The 19,981-nt window shown below is 39.0% G+C and overlaps 1 protein-coding gene across 3 annotated transcripts in view; it reads left to right on the forward strand.

The window, feature by feature from the left end:
• The window catches only part of STIL (STIL centriolar assembly protein), an 80,734-nt gene that overhangs the window by 24,015 nt on the left and 36,738 nt on the right, over positions 1-19,981 (forward strand). For 2 of the 3 annotated variants that reach the window (XM_037999543.2, XM_073007325.1), the window contains exons 4-11: positions 162-269; positions 2,836-2,948; positions 3,422-3,609; positions 4,972-5,219; positions 9,264-9,347; positions 11,881-11,967; positions 16,457-16,607; positions 18,718-18,827. In XM_037999543.2, the coding sequence (XP_037855471.2) occupies positions 162-269; positions 2,836-2,948; positions 3,422-3,609; positions 4,972-5,219; positions 9,264-9,347; positions 11,881-11,967; positions 16,457-16,607; positions 18,718-18,827 (1,089 nt within the window). The remainder of the gene's footprint in view (positions 1-161; positions 270-2,835; positions 2,949-3,421; positions 3,610-4,971; positions 5,220-9,263; positions 9,348-11,880; positions 11,968-16,456; positions 16,608-18,717; positions 18,828-19,981) is intronic. The other variant, XM_073007326.1, reaches the window with a different exon arrangement.

A 19,981-nucleotide genomic window follows, 5' to 3' on the forward strand; every position in this document is an offset into this window, starting at 1 on the left:
AAAAAAAAAAAAAAAAAAAAAAATATATATATATAAACTCTTTGCAGATTACAAAAGTAATCTGAAAATGCCATCACCTTAAAGATAGTTAATTGTTTCCTACCAAATGTCTACCAAGTTTGCTAATCCTTGTGCTTTAATTTTAAATTGTTTTTTGAAAGGTTTCTTTCAAGCAGGATGGTACCTTTCCACTTTCCTCCGTCAAAATGTGCACTTTGGAACCCAACGCCAACTGGAGATTTCATCTACTTACATCTCAGTTACTACAGGTATAACATGTTTCTTTTTTTCAAATCAAACCAGTATAAACAAGAGTAATACAAAGATGTGTAAGGCAAAGTTGATTACTATGACCAATTATTAATTTTTCTTTACTTTTCTTTTAGAAGCTCCCCTCAGGCAAAATCTTCCTTCTACTGCTTCTTAATATCTGTTCCTTGTACTTTTGAGAGATAATCTTAATTTCCCAGTTTTTTGCAAATTCTGCATATTGTAGGAATTCAAAAGAGGTAAAAAATAATCAAAACTGAAAGTGTCTTTTATCATATCAGCATGGTGTCTTTGTAGAACATTGAGAAGCTTGAACCGATTTTTGAGTGGATCAGATTAGAAGGAGTATAAAATCTTGTGGTTACCTCCAGGACCTTGACAGAAAGACAAGAAAGAAGTTTAGGTGTAAAGTAATAGAAAATAGATCTATTGAGGTTTTGTACCTAAGAGTTACTTGTTAAAAGTAGTATTCTAAGAAAGATAGATTGTGGTGGGGAGAGCCTTGAGTCAGCCTAGCTTCAAGATGCTTTTCTGTAATCATACAGGTGTATACTGTAATGGTTTAAGGTTCTGTAACTGGGCTGGGCGCGGTGGCTCACACCTATAACCCCAGCACTTTGGGAGGTTGAGGCAGGAAGATTGCTTGAAGTCAGGAGTTTGAAAGCAGCCTGGGCAACAAAGTGAGACTTTGTCTCAATAAAAAATTAAAATAAAAAGTAAAAAAAACAAAATAAGAAAAAAAAAGTGCAATAACTGGAGGAAGACTGCCTAGGGAATCAAATCCTGATTCTACTGCTTATTTATGCGACCTCAGTAAAGTAGCCAAGGATCAGGTTCCTTTTTTATAAAATGACTATAATAATACCAGTTTCACAGTTCTCTTCTAGGGGTTAAATAAGACTCTGTAAAGCAATTGTCACAGTGCCTGGAATAGAAAGTATTTCATAAATGGCATCTATTATATATTATAAGGACTTAGAGCAATGTAGCAGTATTCGGATCAAGAGGAAAGAATGAAAGAAGGTGTTTTGAAGAAATAGTTTGTAGTATTTGATGATTGACTGACTAGAGGAATGAAGGAAAGATACAAGTCAGAAAGTATTCAGGTTCAACACTGGTTGGCAGAGAAGGGTGGTACTATTGACAAAAATAGGGAGAGTCTTATGGAAGTTCAACTAAATAATGGTTAGTCCTGTTTTTATTTTTTTTATTGTTATCTTTCTGTACATTTTGAGTAGTTTCCTTTGTTTTTCAAGCCTACTTATTTTCTCTTTAGCTGTGCTTAGCTGCCATCTAACCTGTTCATTTAGGTTTGGTTGGGTTTTTTTGTTTTTTTTTTAGTTTTGTTTTTGTTTTTGAGATGGAGTTTTGCTCTTGTTGTCCAGGCTGGAGTGCAATGGCGTGATGTAGGCTCACTGCAACCTCCACCTCCCAGGTACAAGCAATTCTCCTGTCTCAGCCTCCCAAGTAGCTTGAATTACAGGCATGTGCCACCATGCCTGGCTAATTTTTTAATATTTAGTAGAGATGGGGTTTCACCATGTTAGTCAGGCTGGTCACAAACTCCTGACCTCAGGTGATACCTGCCTCGGCCTCCCAAAGTGCTGGGGTTACAGGCGTGTGCCACTGCGCCCGGCCCTCATTTAGGTTTTTTAAATGTGGCGGTGTACCATATATATGAAAGGATACTTATAGTATATATGCATAGTTAATAGAATAAAAATACACATTTGTGTACCTATCCCCAGTTAATTATATAACTCATTGAATTTTTGCAAATTATATTTTTTATTTCTTTAAGTTCCATATGGCTTTTTTATTCGAATTTGCCTGGTCTGTTTTCATAGTATCTTATTCCTGGCTCATATTTTGGTTTCCTTTTACATTTTTTAAAACATTTAAATCATACTATATTTTGTATTCAATACAGTAGTTTCCCCCCTTAATACATGGTTTCACTTTCCGTGGTTTCAGTTACCCACAGTATAGTACAATAAGGTATTTTGAGGGACAGACTATATTCATACAACTTTTATTACAGTATACTGTTAAAATTATTCTATTGTATTATTATTGTTGTTAATCACTTACTGTGCCTAATTTATAATTTAAACTTTATCATAGATATGTATGTATAGGAAAAAACATAGTATATATAGGATTTGTTACTATCTGCGGTTTCAGACATCCACTTGGGGGTCTGGAACATGTCTCCCAGAGATAAGGAGGCACCACTGTAATGCTAATTATATCTGAAGCCCATCCACAGTATGTAAAGAAATAGATGTGATTGTTTTAACTTACAAAAACAGGAGACCTACCTGCTGAGGTTCATCAAGTTAACAAAATGCCTGGAGAACAACTGTAGTCTCAGTGTCTGTTTATTGCCATTCTAGTTTCCAGGTGGCCCTCCCTATCCCCTGCCTTTGACCCTGGGATTTCCTGACAATGATCTTTCTGTACATTTTTAAAAATGTGTGTTATAATTTAGACAGCATTTTATGGCAGGAGGTTTTTTTAAGATATGAAATCTACCATGTTCATAAAAGACTTGTTGTTTTTCAGAAATCCAAAGCTTGTAGTGACTAAAAAGACCATCCGACTTGCTTATCGTCATGCTAAACAGAATAAAAAAAATTCATCATGCTTTTTACTTGGTTCTCTGACAGTAGACGAAGGTAATACACTTTTAAAAATTGACCAGTGCTCACGTCTGTAATCCCTGCACGTTGGGAGGCTGGAGTGGGAGGAGTGCTTGAACCTGGGAGTTTAAGACCAGCTTGCATAACATAGTGAGACCCCATCAGTACAAGAAAACCTTTTAAAAAATTACTTGTATGACTGCAATAGAATTTATTGATTCGGTCAGCTATTGTATTTGCTTTGTGCTAATTTTCTTTGCTGTGTACCAAGGATATGAAGATGAGTAAAACCATCAATTACAGACTTCACTGGATGAATGTATATAAGCAAGTAAGAGTTTAGTATACTCTTGTAAAAGTTTAGTTTACTGTAAGATTTTAGTTTAGTATTTAAGAGTTTAGTGTATTATTGATATGAACAAAGTGCTTTGCTATAATGTAGTCTTGCTGGGTTGATTTTACGTTTTTAATCAGTATACTATATAATAGCTGTTATTTTTGTTCTACAGATGAAGAAGGTGTGACATTGACAGTAGATCGCTTTGATCCTGGTCGAGAAGTACCTGAATGTCTAGAAATAACCCCTACTGCTTCTCTTCCTGGGGACTTTTTGATTCCATGCAAAGTTCATGTTCAAGAACTTTGTTCAAGAGAAATGATAGTTCACAGTGTAGATGACTTCAGTTCAGCTTTAAAGGTGCGATTCATTGACAACTTCATAGTTAATTCAACACAAGAAACAAACTATGTTTAGTATGCTGTATTTTAGTAAAACCATATTTGAGAATTATTCACAATAATTTGATTGAATTATTGTGAACCTAAAATCCAACTAAATGTGTTTCTGAGGGCAAAAATTCTAGGTAAGCCTTTCAGAAGAAGCAGTGTAACCAAGATAAGAAAGTTCAAGATGTACTTAGGGTAGTGTTCGGGGTATACATTTTTGCTGAATTTGTGGGCAGTCGGACTGGGGTATTAATTTGATCAGATTATAGAGAGGCTTGCCTAGGCATGGTGGCTTGTGTCTGTAATCCCAACACTTTGGGAGGCTGAGGCAGGTGGATTGCTTGAGCCCGACACTCCAGCCTTGGTGGGAGCAAGATCCTTTCTCAAGAAAAAAGAGCCTTGTCTGCCAGCCTTAGGAATTTGAACTTTGTCATACGGGCCATGTAGTAATTGAAGGTTCTTGAGAAAAGGAAACAGTGTCAAATCAGAAATAAGTTAATCTGATAGGGTAGGCTGACTGAAGTTATAGAGAGTAGCCATTGTGGTAGTTGGGCTGGTGTGTATTACAGAGGGATGTATTAACCTATAGTACAATGGTAGCAGTGAAACTAGGAAGGACACAGTGGGCATGGGCAAATACAGAGGGAGAACTAACTTGACAGTTTGTGGTAGCAAGAAAGGAATCAAAGAGGAATGGACTTTAGATTCTCTGAGACTCAATCAGAATTATTTTATGAGGCCAGGCACGGTGGCTCACGCCTGTAATCCCAGCACTTTGGGAGGCTGAGGCGGGCTGATCAAGAGGAGTTCAAGACCAAGCTGGCCAACATGGTAAAACCCCATCTCTACTAAAAATACAAAAAATTAGCTGGGTGTGGTGGCACATACCTGTAATCCCAGCTACTTGGGAGGCTGAGGCAGGAGAATCGCTTGAACTGGGAGGTGGAGTTTGTGGTGAGCTGAGATTACGCCACTGCACTCCAGCCTGGGCAAAAAAACGAGACTCCTCAAAAAAAAAAAAAAGACTTATTTTATGTCCATTTTTTCCCATGTAGTAAGTATTTATTGGGGGTGACTTCCCAATGTGACTGAAGTGCTGCTAGGATATTTGCATTGGAAATGTGTAGTGGAGCTTGGGACAGTGAATCTTACTTGCTTTGATATAATTATTCACATAATCTTTTGGTCACATGGAAGAAATGAGAACTGAAATGTAAGTCAGAACTCATTTAATTTTATTAGTGCAAGATATTATATATGTATATGTATCAGTATAAAATAAATTTTGCACGTTTCGAAGTTGTAAAATAATTATTTAATATTGATTTCTCAGGCTCTACAGTGCCATATATGTAGCAAAGATTCCTTGGACTGTGGTAAGCTGCTTTCCGTAAGAGCTCATATCACTTCCAGGGAGACTTTGGACAGTGTGGAATTTGACTTGCATTGGGCAGCAGTAACTCTAGCAAATAACTTCAAATGCACACCTGTGAAGCCCATCCCCATTATTCCAACAGCTCTGGCAAGAAACTTGAGCAGTAATCTGAATATTTCTCAAGTTCAAGGGACTTATAAATATGGGTAAGTAAAAGATATATTAATCTAAACATTAGTTGCATTAGTATATTTTCAGAATGTCCGTGTAATATGAAAGAATTGGGCAGTCAGTTTACATGCCAGAGATATGGTGGCTTGGTTAATAACAAGGGAAAGTAAAAAATGAAGTGGTTTATTTTTGTTGAATAGAAAGTTTTCTTTAAGTTGTGCCACCACCTACAAAAAATTGGTGGTAGGGCCTGGCGCGGTGGCTCACACCTGTACTTGGGGAGGCCCAGGTGGGCAGATCACCTGAGGTCAGGAGTTCAAGATCAGTCTGGCCAACATGGTGGAACCCTGTCTGTACTAAAAATATAAAAATTAACTGAGCGTGGTGGTGCATGCCTGTAGTCCCAGCTACTCGGGAGGTTGAGGAGGGAGGATCACTTGAACCTGGGAGGTGGAGGTTGCAGTGAGCTGAGATCGCACCACTGCACTCCAGCCTGGGCAGCGGAGACTCCATTTCAAACAAAAAAGACAAAACTGAGTGGCCATAAAGTATAATGTCTGGACAACTCAGTTCTTTTTTTGAGATGGTGTCTTGTTCTGTCACCCAGACTGGCGTGCAGTGGTGGGATCTTTGCTCACTTCCACCTCTACCTCCCTGGTTCAAGCGATCCTCCCATCTCAGCCTCCCGAGTAGCTGTGATTACAGGTGCATGCCACTACACCAGCTAATTTTTGTATTTTTAGTAGAAATAAGGTTTCACCATGTTGGCCAGGCTGGACTTGAACTCTAGACCTCAGGTGATCCTCCTGCCTCAGCCTCCCAGAGTGCTGAGATTACAGGGGTGAGCCACCATGCCCAGTCCCGGAGACCTCAGTTCTTAAAAAAAAAAAAAAGTTGGTGTTAAATATATTAAAATTGGAGGCCAAGGTGGGCAGATCACGAGGTCAGTAGTTCGAGACTAGCCTGACCAACATGGTGAAACTCCATCTCTACTAAAAATACCAAAAAAAAAAGAAAAAAAAATTAGCTGGGTGTGGTGGCTCATGCCTGTGTAATCCCAGCTACTCAGGAGACTGAGACAGGAGAATTGCTTGAACCTGGAAGGCGGAGGTTGCAGTGAGCTGAGATCACACCATTGCACTCCAGTGTGGGCGGCAGAGCGAGACTCTATTTCGAAAAAAAAGAACAAACAAAAAAATTGGTTGATAATTTATTATTTGAAAATGTAAGGAGAAATTATGTTCTATATTATATATTCTGTGTTATTGTTCATATTTTATTTAGGTTTTAGGCCATTTTTTTTCTTAACTATAACCTGACTAATTATGAACCCAAGGGAGGCTAGATCATTTATTTCTAGTATGCAGTTTTAACTGTGAATAATGAGCATTGCAGATAGAGAAAGGAGATAATTAAATAAAAAGTTACAGTACTCTTGCTTACCAAATTGCCAACTACTTGAGGGTGGAGTTTCCTTACAGAGCTGGAGTAGAATCCTCTCCATCTTCCTATCTCCACTCTTAATTTCTTAGGAAATATAAGCCAAAATGCTTGCTTTCTAATCCTCAGCAGGGCTACTTCCCTGAATCTTCATCTGTTTTCTTTATCTATTATCTACAAAACTAGGTTAGACAATATAAGCACTCTCTACTTTAAAGTTTGACCAGAGACTGCTCCAAATATTACACTTCTGGCTTCCTTTCCCAGTGACTCCACCCTAGTTCCTGTTAGGCCTTTCAATCTAAAAATGTTTGCCAAAGTACACTCAATTCCAAGTCTTATTCTCTAAAAATACCTCTTCAGAACCAGATTCTGACCAGAGCTGTGCTTTCTGGTGGCCCAAAGGAAAAATTGTTGGTATATTCCAAAATCATGGAGTGGTCAAAAGTGAGCAAAACTTGTTTGAGTTAAATGAAACATTAAATTCTCTTGAATTAATAAAGTACTTCTCAAGTGGAGCATGGGATTTTTATTTAAATTAACAAAAAAATTAATTTGTTTTCCTTAGTACCCATGCCCATTTACTTGAATAGCATGAATTTTCCTTTCTTGGAATTATCCATCTGTGACTGCTGGGCATGCTAGTAATAACCAGAATGTTCAGTATTCTGTCAATCACCTATTCCCCTTGCCCCTTCCTATCTAGAATCGTCTGTGGTGACATTTGCTATGCCAGGTGCATTGGCACACACCTGTAATCCTAACTGCTTGGGAGACTGAAGCAGGAGGATGGCTTGAGCTTAGGGTTTCAAGGCTGCTGTAAGCTACAATAGTGCCTGTGAATAGCCACTGCTCTCCAGCTAGGACAATATAGTGAGACCCCATCATTTAAAAAAAATAAAAATTGACATTTGCCCTTTATATATTCTAATATTTACTGGGGCCCATTATGGAATAGGTATTATGTTAGACATTGGAAATAAATAGATTAAAAACTATACTTACTATCCATTGAATATGTTGACATCTAAACATGATGTGTTATAATGGAGGTTTATATACAGTGCTGGGAAAGTAGGGGGAGGGATGTCCAGATTTCCTGGGGAAATCATAGAAAGCTTGAACTAATTTTTTTTTTTTTTTTTGAGACGGAGTCTCGCTCTGTTACCAGACTGGAGTGCAGTGGCGTGATCTCGGCTCACTGCAACCGCCGCCTCCCGGGTTCAAGCGATTCTCTTGCCTCAGCCTCCCAAGTAGCTGGGATTACAGGCGCCCGCCACCACACCCGGCTAATTTTTGTATTTTTAGTAGAGATGGGGTTTCACCATCTTGGCCAGACTTGTCTTGAACTCCTGACCTTGTGATCCACCTGCCTCAGCCTTCCAAAGTGCTGGGATTACAGACGTGAGCCACCATGCCCGGCCAGCCTGAACTAATTCTTTTAAGGAGTAGAAATTTCTCAGATGAGCAAGACATGAGGGAGAACTTTCAAAGCAGCTGTGTCATTGTTGATATGTAAATCTTAGGCCAACTCAGGCTTAATATTCTTGTCATAAGACCTGACAAATGTATTGTCTTTGTGTTTTAGTGTTATTAGAGCAATAAAATATATCATCAGTGGTAATACCGAGGCTTTATATCAATAATGGCATTTTGTTTTCTGTTTTTGAGACGGAGTCTCACTGTGTCGCCCAGGCTGAAATGCAGTGGTGCGATCTCAGCTCACTGCAACCTCCACTTCCTGGGTTCAAGTGATTCATTCTCCTGCCTCAGCCTCCCCAAGTAGCTGGGATTACAGGCGTGTGCCACAATGACCAAAAAAAGTAATTTTTTTTGTATTTTCAGTAGAGATGGGGGTTTTGCCATGTTGGCCATGCTGGTCTTGAACTCCTGACCTCAAGTGATCTGCCCGCCTCAGCCTCCCAAAGTGCTGGGATTACAGGCATGAGCCACCACGTCTGGCCCACTAATGGCATTGTTTTCGAAGAAAGATATAACAATAAAATAAACAATTCTATTTTTTTTTTTTTGTATTCTTATAACTTACTGTCAATAATAAATAAAATATAAATATAGTATAATGTCCTTTTAGGGAAGAGTGAGCTTTTGGGTTTTATCATGATGGTTCCAAAGTCCTTTGACAGTGGTTGGAGGAATGTGGCACATGGAGGGTTGATTATACCTCCCCTAATTCAGCCTCCTTCACTTAGAAGTCACATCTGTTGCAGTCTTGTCAAATCACTTGGATGCATGAACATTTTCCAGTAATAGGGAATTCATTTCTTCCAAGGAAACCTATTTGGTTCTGAAATTGTCTGCCTTAATATTAACACTCTTGATTAAAGTAAATTGTAAGTAAAGTTATAGAGCAAAACTTTTTTAAAAAGTTGTATAATCTCCAATGTCTTTTAATTGATAGATGGAAGTTTTAAGATATTAAATCTTTTTAATCTCTTCCTCTTACCAGAGTCTTTTTACTGAGTCAGTACAAAGTTTCTGTTGTGTTTCTTTTGTGTGTGCAAGACAATGTTCATTTGAATTCTCTCCGCTTTCTAAAGTATGCTTCAGCATCTAGATTATGTCTTTTAGGTAAAAAGTACATAATTTCAGTTATTTTCACATGAATATCTTCTGTTTAGATATCTTACCATGGATGAAACACGCAAATTGTTACTTTTGTTGGAATCTGATCCCAAGGTTTATTCTCTACCATTAGTGGGAATGTAAGTATTACATTATTTATGAAAACCTTATCAGCCAAATGTTCAAATGTATATGATAAGCGTGTGACTCAGTTGTACTATAACTATTTAGATCATTTTATAAAGCCACAAAGATAAGTGGTTGTCAGGTTTTCTTATTTTACTAGTAGAATCAGCTAAAATAAGATTTTGCCCAATCTTTTTTTTTTTTGAGATGGAGTCTCACTGTGTGCCCAGACTGGAGTGCAGCGGAGAGATCTTTGCACACTGCAGTCTCCATCCCCCAGGTTCAAGTGATTCTCATGCCTCACCCTCCCAAGTAGCTGGGATTACAGGCATGCATCACTGTGCCTGGCTAATTTTTGTTTTTTTAGTAGAGACGGGGTTTTACCATGTTGGCCAGGCTGGTCTCGAACCCCTGGCCTCAAGTGATTTACCCGCCTCAGCCTCCCAAAGTGCTTGGATTACAGGCATGAACTATCGTGCTTGGCCAGATTTTGCCCAACCCTAGGAGGAACTCTAATATATAAAACAGATAAAAATTTAATTCTATGGCTGGGCACAGTGGCTCATGCCTATAATCCCAGCACTTTTGGAGGCCAAGGTGGGCGGATCACCTGAGGTCAGGAGTTCAAGGCCAGCCTTGATAACATGGTGAAACCCCGTTTCTACTAAAAATACAAAAAATTAGCCGGGCATGGTGGTGTGTGCCTGTAATGCCAGCTACTCGGGAGGCTGAGGCAGGAGAATCACTTGAACCCAGGAGGTGGAGGTTGCAGTGAGCTGAGATTGTGCCATTGCACTCCAGCTTGGGCAACAAGAGTGAAACTGCATCTCAAAAAATATAAAAAATAAAAGTTGAATTCTCCTAGTTGAAGGTGAAGCCTTAGAGCCCTATTTCTTCAATATTCTCTCACTACCACTCATCCTTAAGTCACCCTAAAGAATTCACAGCTCATAATAATACCATTTAAAATCTACTGTCAGGCAATCTTGCAGAAACTCCTTTAGTGTTAACGGTCTTCTCTTTAGTAGTTAATGATATTTATGTGTTTAATTTATATATATATGTGAGTGTGTGTGTATATATAGATAGACCCGTGTGTGTGTGTATATATATATATATATACGCAGGCTGGAGTGCAGTGGCACAATCATGACTCACTGCAGCCTCAATCTCTGGGGTTCAGGTGATCCTCCTACTTCAGCCTCCTGAATAGCTAGGACCACAGGCACCAGCTACCACGCCTGGCTAGGTTTTGTATACTTTGTAGAGGCAGACTTTCGCCATGTTACCCAGGCTGGTCTGGAACTCCTGGGCTCAAGCCATCTGAGTTGATATCTAGACAGAATATTTAGAAATTTATATTCTTTCAGTATTGAGTACTTACTATATACAGTGTTATGCTTGATAATGTGTTGAGGTTTAAAGCTTCTTAAATAATTTAAAATCAAAGTGAGGTGATAAAACATTCAAATATTCATACACAGAAAAATAAAGAATATGATTTACTACAAAATGACCAGTATAGAAAGTGCACTTAGTATTTGTAAGAAAGATATGATAGGGAGCATTTTCCTAGAGAAGACAAACTTGAACTAGACTTTTAATTGTTTGGATAGTAGAAGGGAAGATTGATGAGGAAGGGAACCCATGTGAGAGAATGGCACATGCAAAGTGAATGAGAATGCACAGATGTTCTCTGGATCATGAAATCTACTTATAGTTTGCTACAGTCCTAGTATAGGCAATGGATTGTTGATGCTTAAGTAAATATTAAGAGCCTTCTCTGTTTCTGATTACCTGTATATGTTACAGCATTTAATCCTCAGCAACTCTGTGAAGTAGTTTTTTTTTTTTTTTTTTTTTGAGACAGAGTTTCACTCTTGTTGCCCAGACTAGAGTGCAATGGCAGGATCTCGGCTCACCGCAACCTGTACCTCCTGGGTTCAAGCGATTCTCCTACCTCAGCCTCCCGAGTAGCTGGGATTACAGGCATGTACCACCACGCCTGGCTAATTTTGTATTTTTATTAGAGATGGGGTTTCTCCATTTTGGCCAGGCCAGTCTTGAACTCCTGACCTCAGGTGATCCCCCTGCCTCGGCCTCCCAAAGTGCTAGGATTACAGGCATGAGCCACTGCGCCCGGCTGTGAAGTAGTTTTAGGCTACAAACTAGTCTGTACTACTTCAGCCCATTCTTTCCAGTCCAAGCTAATTCATTCTAGTATACTGCTTTCATCTCTGTTAACCATTTTCTTTCCCACATCTCAGGTAGAAGAGGACAGAGATACACGTGCTTGCTCTCTGTCCTTCTCTCTCTCTCAATATATATCTATATGTCTGTCTATATATATCGATATAGTTATATAGATACAGATGTCTATATATTCTTCCTCTTAATTATCGGCACGTTTTTAGATTTCTTATTAGTAAGGCTCTTTAATGTATGGCAGATAAAAGCCATACATCTACCTTATTATCTTAGGAAGAATGTAAAGTATGCTATATATGTAAGTGACTATGGTTTTTAATTTCTAGTTTTTTCTTTTAGTTGGCTGTCTGGAATTATACATATCTATAGTCCTCAGGTGTGGGCTTGCTGTTTGCGATACATATTCAATTCTTCTGTTCAAGAAAGGCAAGTGATATTTTATTCTGTAGTACTTTATTTTGATCCTTTCCCCCATTCATAATTTATGGTCCCATTTAAAATTCACGTAATGCCTTAACCTTTTACAATACTTATAAATAAACATGTACATTAAGAAAAAACAAACCTTATATTAAATGAGAATAAAACCAGATTAAAAAAAGATGAGGTTGCAGTATACCTGGAAATACGAAGGAATTCACTTGCCTAACCACAAAACACAAACCTTTTAGGGGTGGAAAAAAACCATAGAGATTGCCTACTGTAGCATCCTATTTTGTAATTAAGGAAGTTAACTTCCAGTGAAATGGCTGCAAATGAGTTTGAATTTGTTACCTTACAGGTGTTTTATTAAGTTACACAGGGTTACTACTAATACACAAAGAAATACTTGAGACAAGATTTTTAATTTCTTCCTGGAACTGAAGCCTAAACATTGGAATTAATAGTTAGGGAAACTTTAATTTTAACCTCAACTCTTAATAGATAAAGAAGGTGAGAGACAAATGTCAGTATTTGTCTCTCACCTTCTTTATCTATTAAATGAGAAGGTCTGTTTTTATCTACCTTAGGTGGCTGTAAAGGACTTAAAAAAACTATATTGAAAAGGCAATACAAGCACATAGTAATAAATTGACGTACGTAAATATCTACAATAGAATAGATCTCTTCCTCCCCATTTCCCTAGACCCCCTTCTCAGAGACAATCACTGTTAAGTGATATCTTGTGCTTCCTTCCTGAAATAGTCAATATTTCAATATTCAACATAGACAAGTATCACCTTTTCCTGACCTGTAAAAATTAAACCATAACATCTTTTCTTTTCTTTATGTTGCTTTTTTCTGTATAAATTATACCTTGGAGATCACTATATCTTGGCATATACATATTTAATATACATATTTTACAACTAAAGAGTATATAGTACATACTGTATTTTAAAAACAACTGGCCCTTTTGTCTTGCAGATAGTGGTCGACTGAACATTTTATGCATACATCTTTGTGTACATATGCTAGTATATTTGTAGGATAAATTTCTAAAAGTGTTTTTTTCTAGGCCAAAGAGTATGTAATTTAAAATTTGGTAGATATTGCCAAATTGCCCTTCAAAAAGACTGTACCAGTTTATAATTTTTCCAGCAGTACACGAGAGTGCCTTTTTCTCTCTACCTGCGCTAACACTGTGAAAGAAATATTTATTTATTTATTTATTTATTTATTTATTTATTGAGCACCTATTATATCTATTATGTTTACGATATTGGGGATGAGAGCAAACAAAATAAAGATCCCCAGACCAGGCATGGTGTCTCATGTCTGTAAGCCCAGCACTTTGGGACTTTGGGAGGCTGAGACAGGAGGATCGCTTGAGGCCAGGAGTTCCAGACCAGCCTAGGTACCATAGCAAGACTTTGTCTCTACCAAAAAAAAAGAAAAAAAGTTAGCTGGGTGTAATGACACATGCCTGTAGTCCCAGCAGGGGCTGATATGGGAAGATTGCTTGAGCCCAGGAGTTCAGGCTGCAGTGAGCCATGATTGTGCCACTGTACTCCAGCCTGAACAATACAGACCCTATCTTAATAAAATAGGCCGGGCATGGTGGCTCACACCTGTAATCCCAACACTTTGGGAGGCCAAGGCGGGTGAATCACTTGAGGACAGGAATTAGAGACCAGCTTGGCCAACATGGTGAAAACCCGTCTCTACTAAAAATGCAAAAATTAGCCTGGTGTGGTAGAGCATGCATGTAATCCCAGCTACTTGGGAGGTTGAGGCAGGAGAATCACTTGAACCTAGGAGGCAGAGGTTACAGTGAGCTGAGATCGCACCACTACACTCCAGCCTGGGTGACCAAAAAAATGAATAAATGAATAAATATAAAATAAAATAGTCCTGCGAGACAGGCAATAAACAGAATAAGTAAAATAAATAGTATGTTAAAAGACGCCGGGCGCGGTGGCTCAAGCCTGTAATCCCAGCACTTTGGGAGGCCGAGACGAGCGGATCACGAGGTCAGGAGATCGAGACCATCCTGGCTAACATGGTGAAACCCCGTCTCTACTTAAAAAAAAAATACAAAAAACTAGCCAGGCGAGGTGGCGGGCACCTGTAGTCCCAGCTACTCGGGAGGCTGAGGCAGGAGAATGGCGTAAACCCAGGAGGCGGAGCTTGCAGTGAGCTGAGATCTGGCCACTGCACTCCAGCCCGGGCGACAGAACCAAACTCCGTCTCAAAAACAAACAAGCAAACAAAAAGACGATGAGTACTGTGGAGAAAAATAAAGCCTGAGAGGAGGATGTTGTGTGTCTGAATGATAGTGGCAGGTAAAGAGTTGCCATTTATTTATTTATTTTTTAATTTTTAAAATTTGTATATTTATTTATTTTATTTTTTTTATTTTTTTTGAGATGGAGTCTCGCTCTGTTGGCCAGGCTGGAGTGCAATGGCTCAATCTCAGCTCACAGAAACCTCCACCTCCCGAGTTCAAGCAATTCTCCTGCCTCAGCCTCCTGAGTAGCTGGGATTACAGGCATGTGCCACCACGCCCTTCTAATTTTGTATTTTTTCAGTAGAGACGGGGGTTTCTCCATATTGGTCAGGCTGGTCTCGAACTCCTGACCTCAGGTGATCCGCCTGCCTTGGCCTCTCAAAGTGCTGGGATTACAGGCGTGAGCCACCGCGCCCGGCCAAGAGTTGCAATTTAAGTGGGTGGTCAGGGAGGCCGACTTGAGGTGAGGGAGTAAGCCTTGTGGCTGTCTGGGGCACTGTCCTAGGCAAAGGATGTGTTAAGTGTAAGGGCTCTGGGTGAAAGATCAGGTTACATCTTCAAGGAACAGCAAGGAGGCCACTGTAGCTAGAGAGGAGTGAAGGAAGGGGGAAGTAGCTGGAGATGAGCTCAGAGAGGTAAGTAGAGGGCTGTCGTTAAACTTTTGACCTCTGCTAACCTGATAGATGAAAAATAATCTTTTCCAGTACCTCATCTTCCAGGAACTGCCTAGTCATGTCTTTGACCATTTTTCTCTTAGATTGTGCGTCGTTTCATATTGCTTGTGCTAGCAAGCTCTCTCTCTATATATAATATAAAATACATAGAGAAATATATATTTGTAATATATAGCAACAGTTCCCCCCCAGATTGTCATTTAACAGTATTTTTCCCAAACAGACTTACCGTTTTTTAGTCATATTTATTAATCTGTTTTCTATCATGCTTAGAAAAGATTCACCCACTCCAGGTGTATTTACTGAAGTAAAAAAAATCACTCGTATTTTCTTCAGATGCTTTTGGAGTTCTACTTTTAACATTTTATTTTAAGTTTTCAAGATAATTAGTTATATTTAGATAGCAGAAATTAAATGTTAGCTTTAGGTCCTTTGCTATGATTTAGTACAATTAAGTTTTATTATCAGTTACTGATCATGCTTTAAGTTCATATTGACAGTAAATCCTCAATAAAATTAATTTTGAATTGCCCTCTTATTCTTTCTTTCTTTTTTTTTTTTTAGTCAGAGTTTCACTCTGTCGCCCAGGCTGGAGTGCAATGGCGTGATCTTGGCTCACTGAAACCTCTGCCTCCTGGGTTCAAGCAGTTCTCCCTGCCTCAGCCTCCCAAGTAGCTAGGATTACAGGCGCCCACCATCACGCCTGGCTAATTTTTGTGTTTTTAGTAGAGATGGAGTTTTGCCATGTTGGTCAGGCTGGTCTCAAACTCCTGACCTCAAGTGATCCACCCACCTTGGCCTCCCAAAGTGTTGGGATTACAGGTGTGAGCCACCTATTTTAAATAGCCACTGGCCTACTTTCTCTTTTTATTTTTATTTTTTATTGAGACAGAGTCTTGCTGTGTCGCCAGGCTGGAGTGCAGTGGCGCAATCTCGGCTCACTGCAACCTCCGCCTCCCACGTTCAAGTGATTCTCCTGCCTCAGCCTCCCAAGTAGCTGGGACTACAGGCATGTGCCACCACACCCAGCTAATTTTTGTATTTTTAGTAGAGATGGGGTTTCACCATGTTAGCCAGGATGGTCTCCATCTCTTGACTTTGTGATCCGCCTGCTTCAGCCTCCCAAAGTGCTGGGATTATAGGCATGAGCCACCACACCCAGCCTTTTTTTTTTTTGAGACGGAGTCTCGCTCTGTCGCCCAGGCTGGAGTGCAATGGCGCGATCTTAGCTCCCTCTAAACTCCACCTCCCAGATTCACACCATTCTCCTGCCTCAGCCTCCCGAATAAAAGAATTTTTTTTTTTTTTTTGTAGAGAGGAGGGGTCTTGCTATGTTGACCAGGCTGGTCTCAAACTCCTGGCCTCAAGCGATCCTCCCACCTTTTGCCTTCCTAAGTGGCCCCAGTTTTTGAACAAAAATTGGACCCTTTAGTCATTTTGTTAAGTAGATTGGGAGACTCACATGAAGTTATTTGAATGTAATCATGTTATCCTCATTAAATTTTAATTAAATGGTATTTTTTTGGTGCAGGGTTTTTTCAGAATCTGGAAATTTCATCATAGTTCTCTATTCTGTGACACATAAGGAGCCTGAGTTTTATGAATGCTTCCCTTGTGATGGCAAGATACCTGACTTTCGGTTTCAGTTGCTAACCAGTAAGGAAACGTTACATCTTTTCAAAGTAAGTGATTTGATTACCTAGCACATTAGTGACTGTTTAGGTTTTGCTCTTTGGCAGTTTAAACCCAACAGATTTTAGCCTTTAAAATAGTAATCCAAACTATTTTGCTTTGTTTACTTACAAATAATCTTACTAAATGTTAACTTTATTCATTTATGGTTAAATGTTTTAAGTAAATCTTAGATCATATCTTCAACCAAATTACAATAGAGAACCAGAGGTTCCCCACAGAATAACTTGCCCATGTTTTTCTAAAATCTTTGAAGAATATTATCAGTTCATATATTATATCATTTTATACTTGTGAAGGTTAACTTTGTGGGATCTCAGTACTTTTCTTTGTCCTGACTGTATTTTTTTTTTTTTTTGAGATGGAGTTTCACTCTGTTGCCCAGGCTGGAGTGCAGTGGTGTGATCTCGGCTCACTGCAACCTCCGCCTCCCAGGTTCAAGTAATTCTCCTGCCTCAGCCTCCAGAATAGCTGGGATTACAGGAGCCCACCATCACGCATGGCTAATTTTTTTTTTTTCGTTAGAGACGGGGTTTCACCATGTTGGCCATTCTGGTCTCGAACTCCTGACCTTAGGTGATCCACCTGCCTCAGCCTCCCAAAGTACTGGGATTATAGGTGTGAGCCACTGCATCTGACCATGACTTTATTATTATTATTATTATTTTTTTATTTTATTTTATTTTATTTTTTTGAGACGGAGTCTCGCTCTGTCGCCCAGGCTGGAGCGCAGTGGCCGGATCTCAGCTCACTGCAAGCTCCGCCTCCCGGGTTCACGCCATTCTCCTGCCTCAGCCTCCCGAGTAGCTGGGACTACAGGCGCCCGCCACCTCGCCCGGCTAGTTTTTTGTATTTTTTAGTAGAGACGGGGTTTCACTGTGTTAGCCAGGATGGTCTCGATCTCCTGACCTCGTGATCCACCCGTCTCGGCCTCCCAAAGTGCTGGGATTACAGGCTTGAGCCACCGCGCCCGGCCTACTTTATTATTTTTAAAATGTGTGGGAATAACAAATGGTTTTTTATACTTAAAGGCCATTATTTATATTATGTATCTAAGGAATCAGAATAGGTTGTTACTATATCATCTAATAAAATACCTAGAAATACAACTAGATGATGATGGTAGAAAAAGTAGATCTTTAGGCCAGGCGTGGTGGCTCACACCTCCAATCCCAGCACTTTGGGAGGCCGAGGCGGGTGGATCACCTGAGGTCAGGAGTTTGAGACCAGCCTGGATAACGTGGTGAAACCCCATCTCTACTAAAAATACAAAAATTAGCCGGGTATGGTGCCAGGTGCCTGTAATCCTAGCTACTTGGGAGACTGAGGCAGGGGAATCGCTTGAACCTGGGAGGTGGAGGTTGCAGTGAACTGAGATTGCACTGTTGCACTCTAACCTGGGCAACAAGAGCGAAACTCTGTATCAAAAAAAAAAGAGGAAGTAGATCTTTGAAACTACGTGTCATTATACAAAAATATTCAAAGGCTACTTTTCAATAAAATTATTGGTTATTTTAGGTCTCAGACTAATAAAAGTACATTCTTTATTAGAAAAATAGTGAATACTTTTAAATAACCACATGTGTCCACTCTGATCTTATTTAGTACCTTCTTTGAGATCAGGTATAGGTTATAAATCTATATATTTTATATAAATATATATTTTAATATGATACATACATTATATTGCATATGTTATATATAAAAATATACTTATATAATATATATCTGTATACATTTTATATATTTATAGGTTATGTAAACTATGAAGGTTTTGTATTTTAATTATACATATAATCATTTTAATTGAGATCTAATACTTTATTTCTGTTTTAGAAACATATCATTTATCATTTTATTCTTTAGATGGTATTCTCATTTCATAGTTATATTCACTGAATCTGTGATTATAACACAAGTGATTAACTTTTTCACTTATGTAGCAGGGAACTGGACAGTTTACAAAAGAGGGTTACAGTTACAGAAATCAGAAGTCTGCCACTCCATCATCTAGTGTTTCAGAGCTACTTTTCATCTAAATAGAATTCTCTGGTGTTCTTATTTAAGTCAGATCTCAAAATATGACCTACTTCATTTCAGAATGTTGAACCTCCTGACAAAAATCCAATCCGTTGTGAACTGAGTGCTGAAAGCCAAAATGTAGAAACAGAGTTTTTCAGTAAGGCTTCCAAGAATTTTTCAATTAAGAGGTAAAAGATCTTTTTATTATTATGTGTATGTCTTTTTGAAAATTACATTTATTAGTTTTTGGTGAGTAATTAAAATAACTGTAAATTATTTCTGATGAAACGATTTTTAAATCTTATGTACCATAAATGTCTTTGCTTTAAATGCATTCCTTCATATTCATTAGGAAGTTGGATAGTAATTTTAATGAAATGGCAACTCTAATATGGTTTTCATTTGGGTTGATGTATTATATAGGAAAAACACAAAAGTATTTGTTAAAAATTATCTTGCTTAGAAAGAATCTGCTTCCTGTTTTGTTTAGTGCTTTCCATTTGTTATTCCTTCCTTATAAGTTTCTTATTTTAATATTTAAATCAAAGGTGGGGTCTCACTGTATTGGCCAGGTTGGTCTCGAGCTCCTAGCCTCAAGTGATCCTTCTGCCTTGGCCTCCCAAAGTGCTGGGATTACATGTGTGAACCATCGTCCCCAGCGCTTCCTCATAGTTTTAAATCTGGACCTATCAGATAAACTACTGTAAAAGTAACTACTAGCTGCTGTGTGATGGCTCACACCTATAATCCCAGCACTTTGGGAGTTCAGGGCGGGTGGATCACTTGAGGTCAGGAGTTTGAGACCAGCCTGGCCAACATGGTGAAACCCCATCTCCACTAAAAATACAAAAATTAGCCAGACACAGTGGAGCGTGCCTGTAATCCTAGCTACTCGGTAGGCTGAGGTGGGAGAATCGCTTGAACACGGGAGGTGGAGGTTGCAGTGAGCTGAGATTGCACCACTGCACTTCAGCCTGGGCAACAGAGTGAGACCCTGTCTCAAAAAAAAGTAACTCCTACCTTAAAAAAAAAAAAAAAAAAATTGTTTTAAAACTTCTAAAACACACTTGGAGAATATTAATTAAATAAAGTCTTGTGACTTCTTGGGTCAGTATATTCTACCTTTTGTGGTAAAGAAGACATTCCTGGCCGGGCCGGTGGCTCATGCCTGTAATCCAGCACTTTGGGAGGCAGAGGCAGGCAGATCACATGAGGTCAGGAGTTCGAGACCAGCCTGGCCAATGTTGTGAAACCCCATCTCTACTAAAAATACAAAAATTAGCCAGGCCTGGTGGTGCATCACTGTAATCCCAGCTACCTAGGAGGCTGAAGCAAGAGAATC

This window comes from Chlorocebus sabaeus, chromosome 20 (genome assembly GCF_047675955.1).
Source record: "Chlorocebus sabaeus isolate Y175 chromosome 20, mChlSab1.0.hap1, whole genome shotgun sequence".
NCBI lineage: Eukaryota > Metazoa > Chordata > Mammalia > Primates > Cercopithecidae > Chlorocebus > Chlorocebus sabaeus.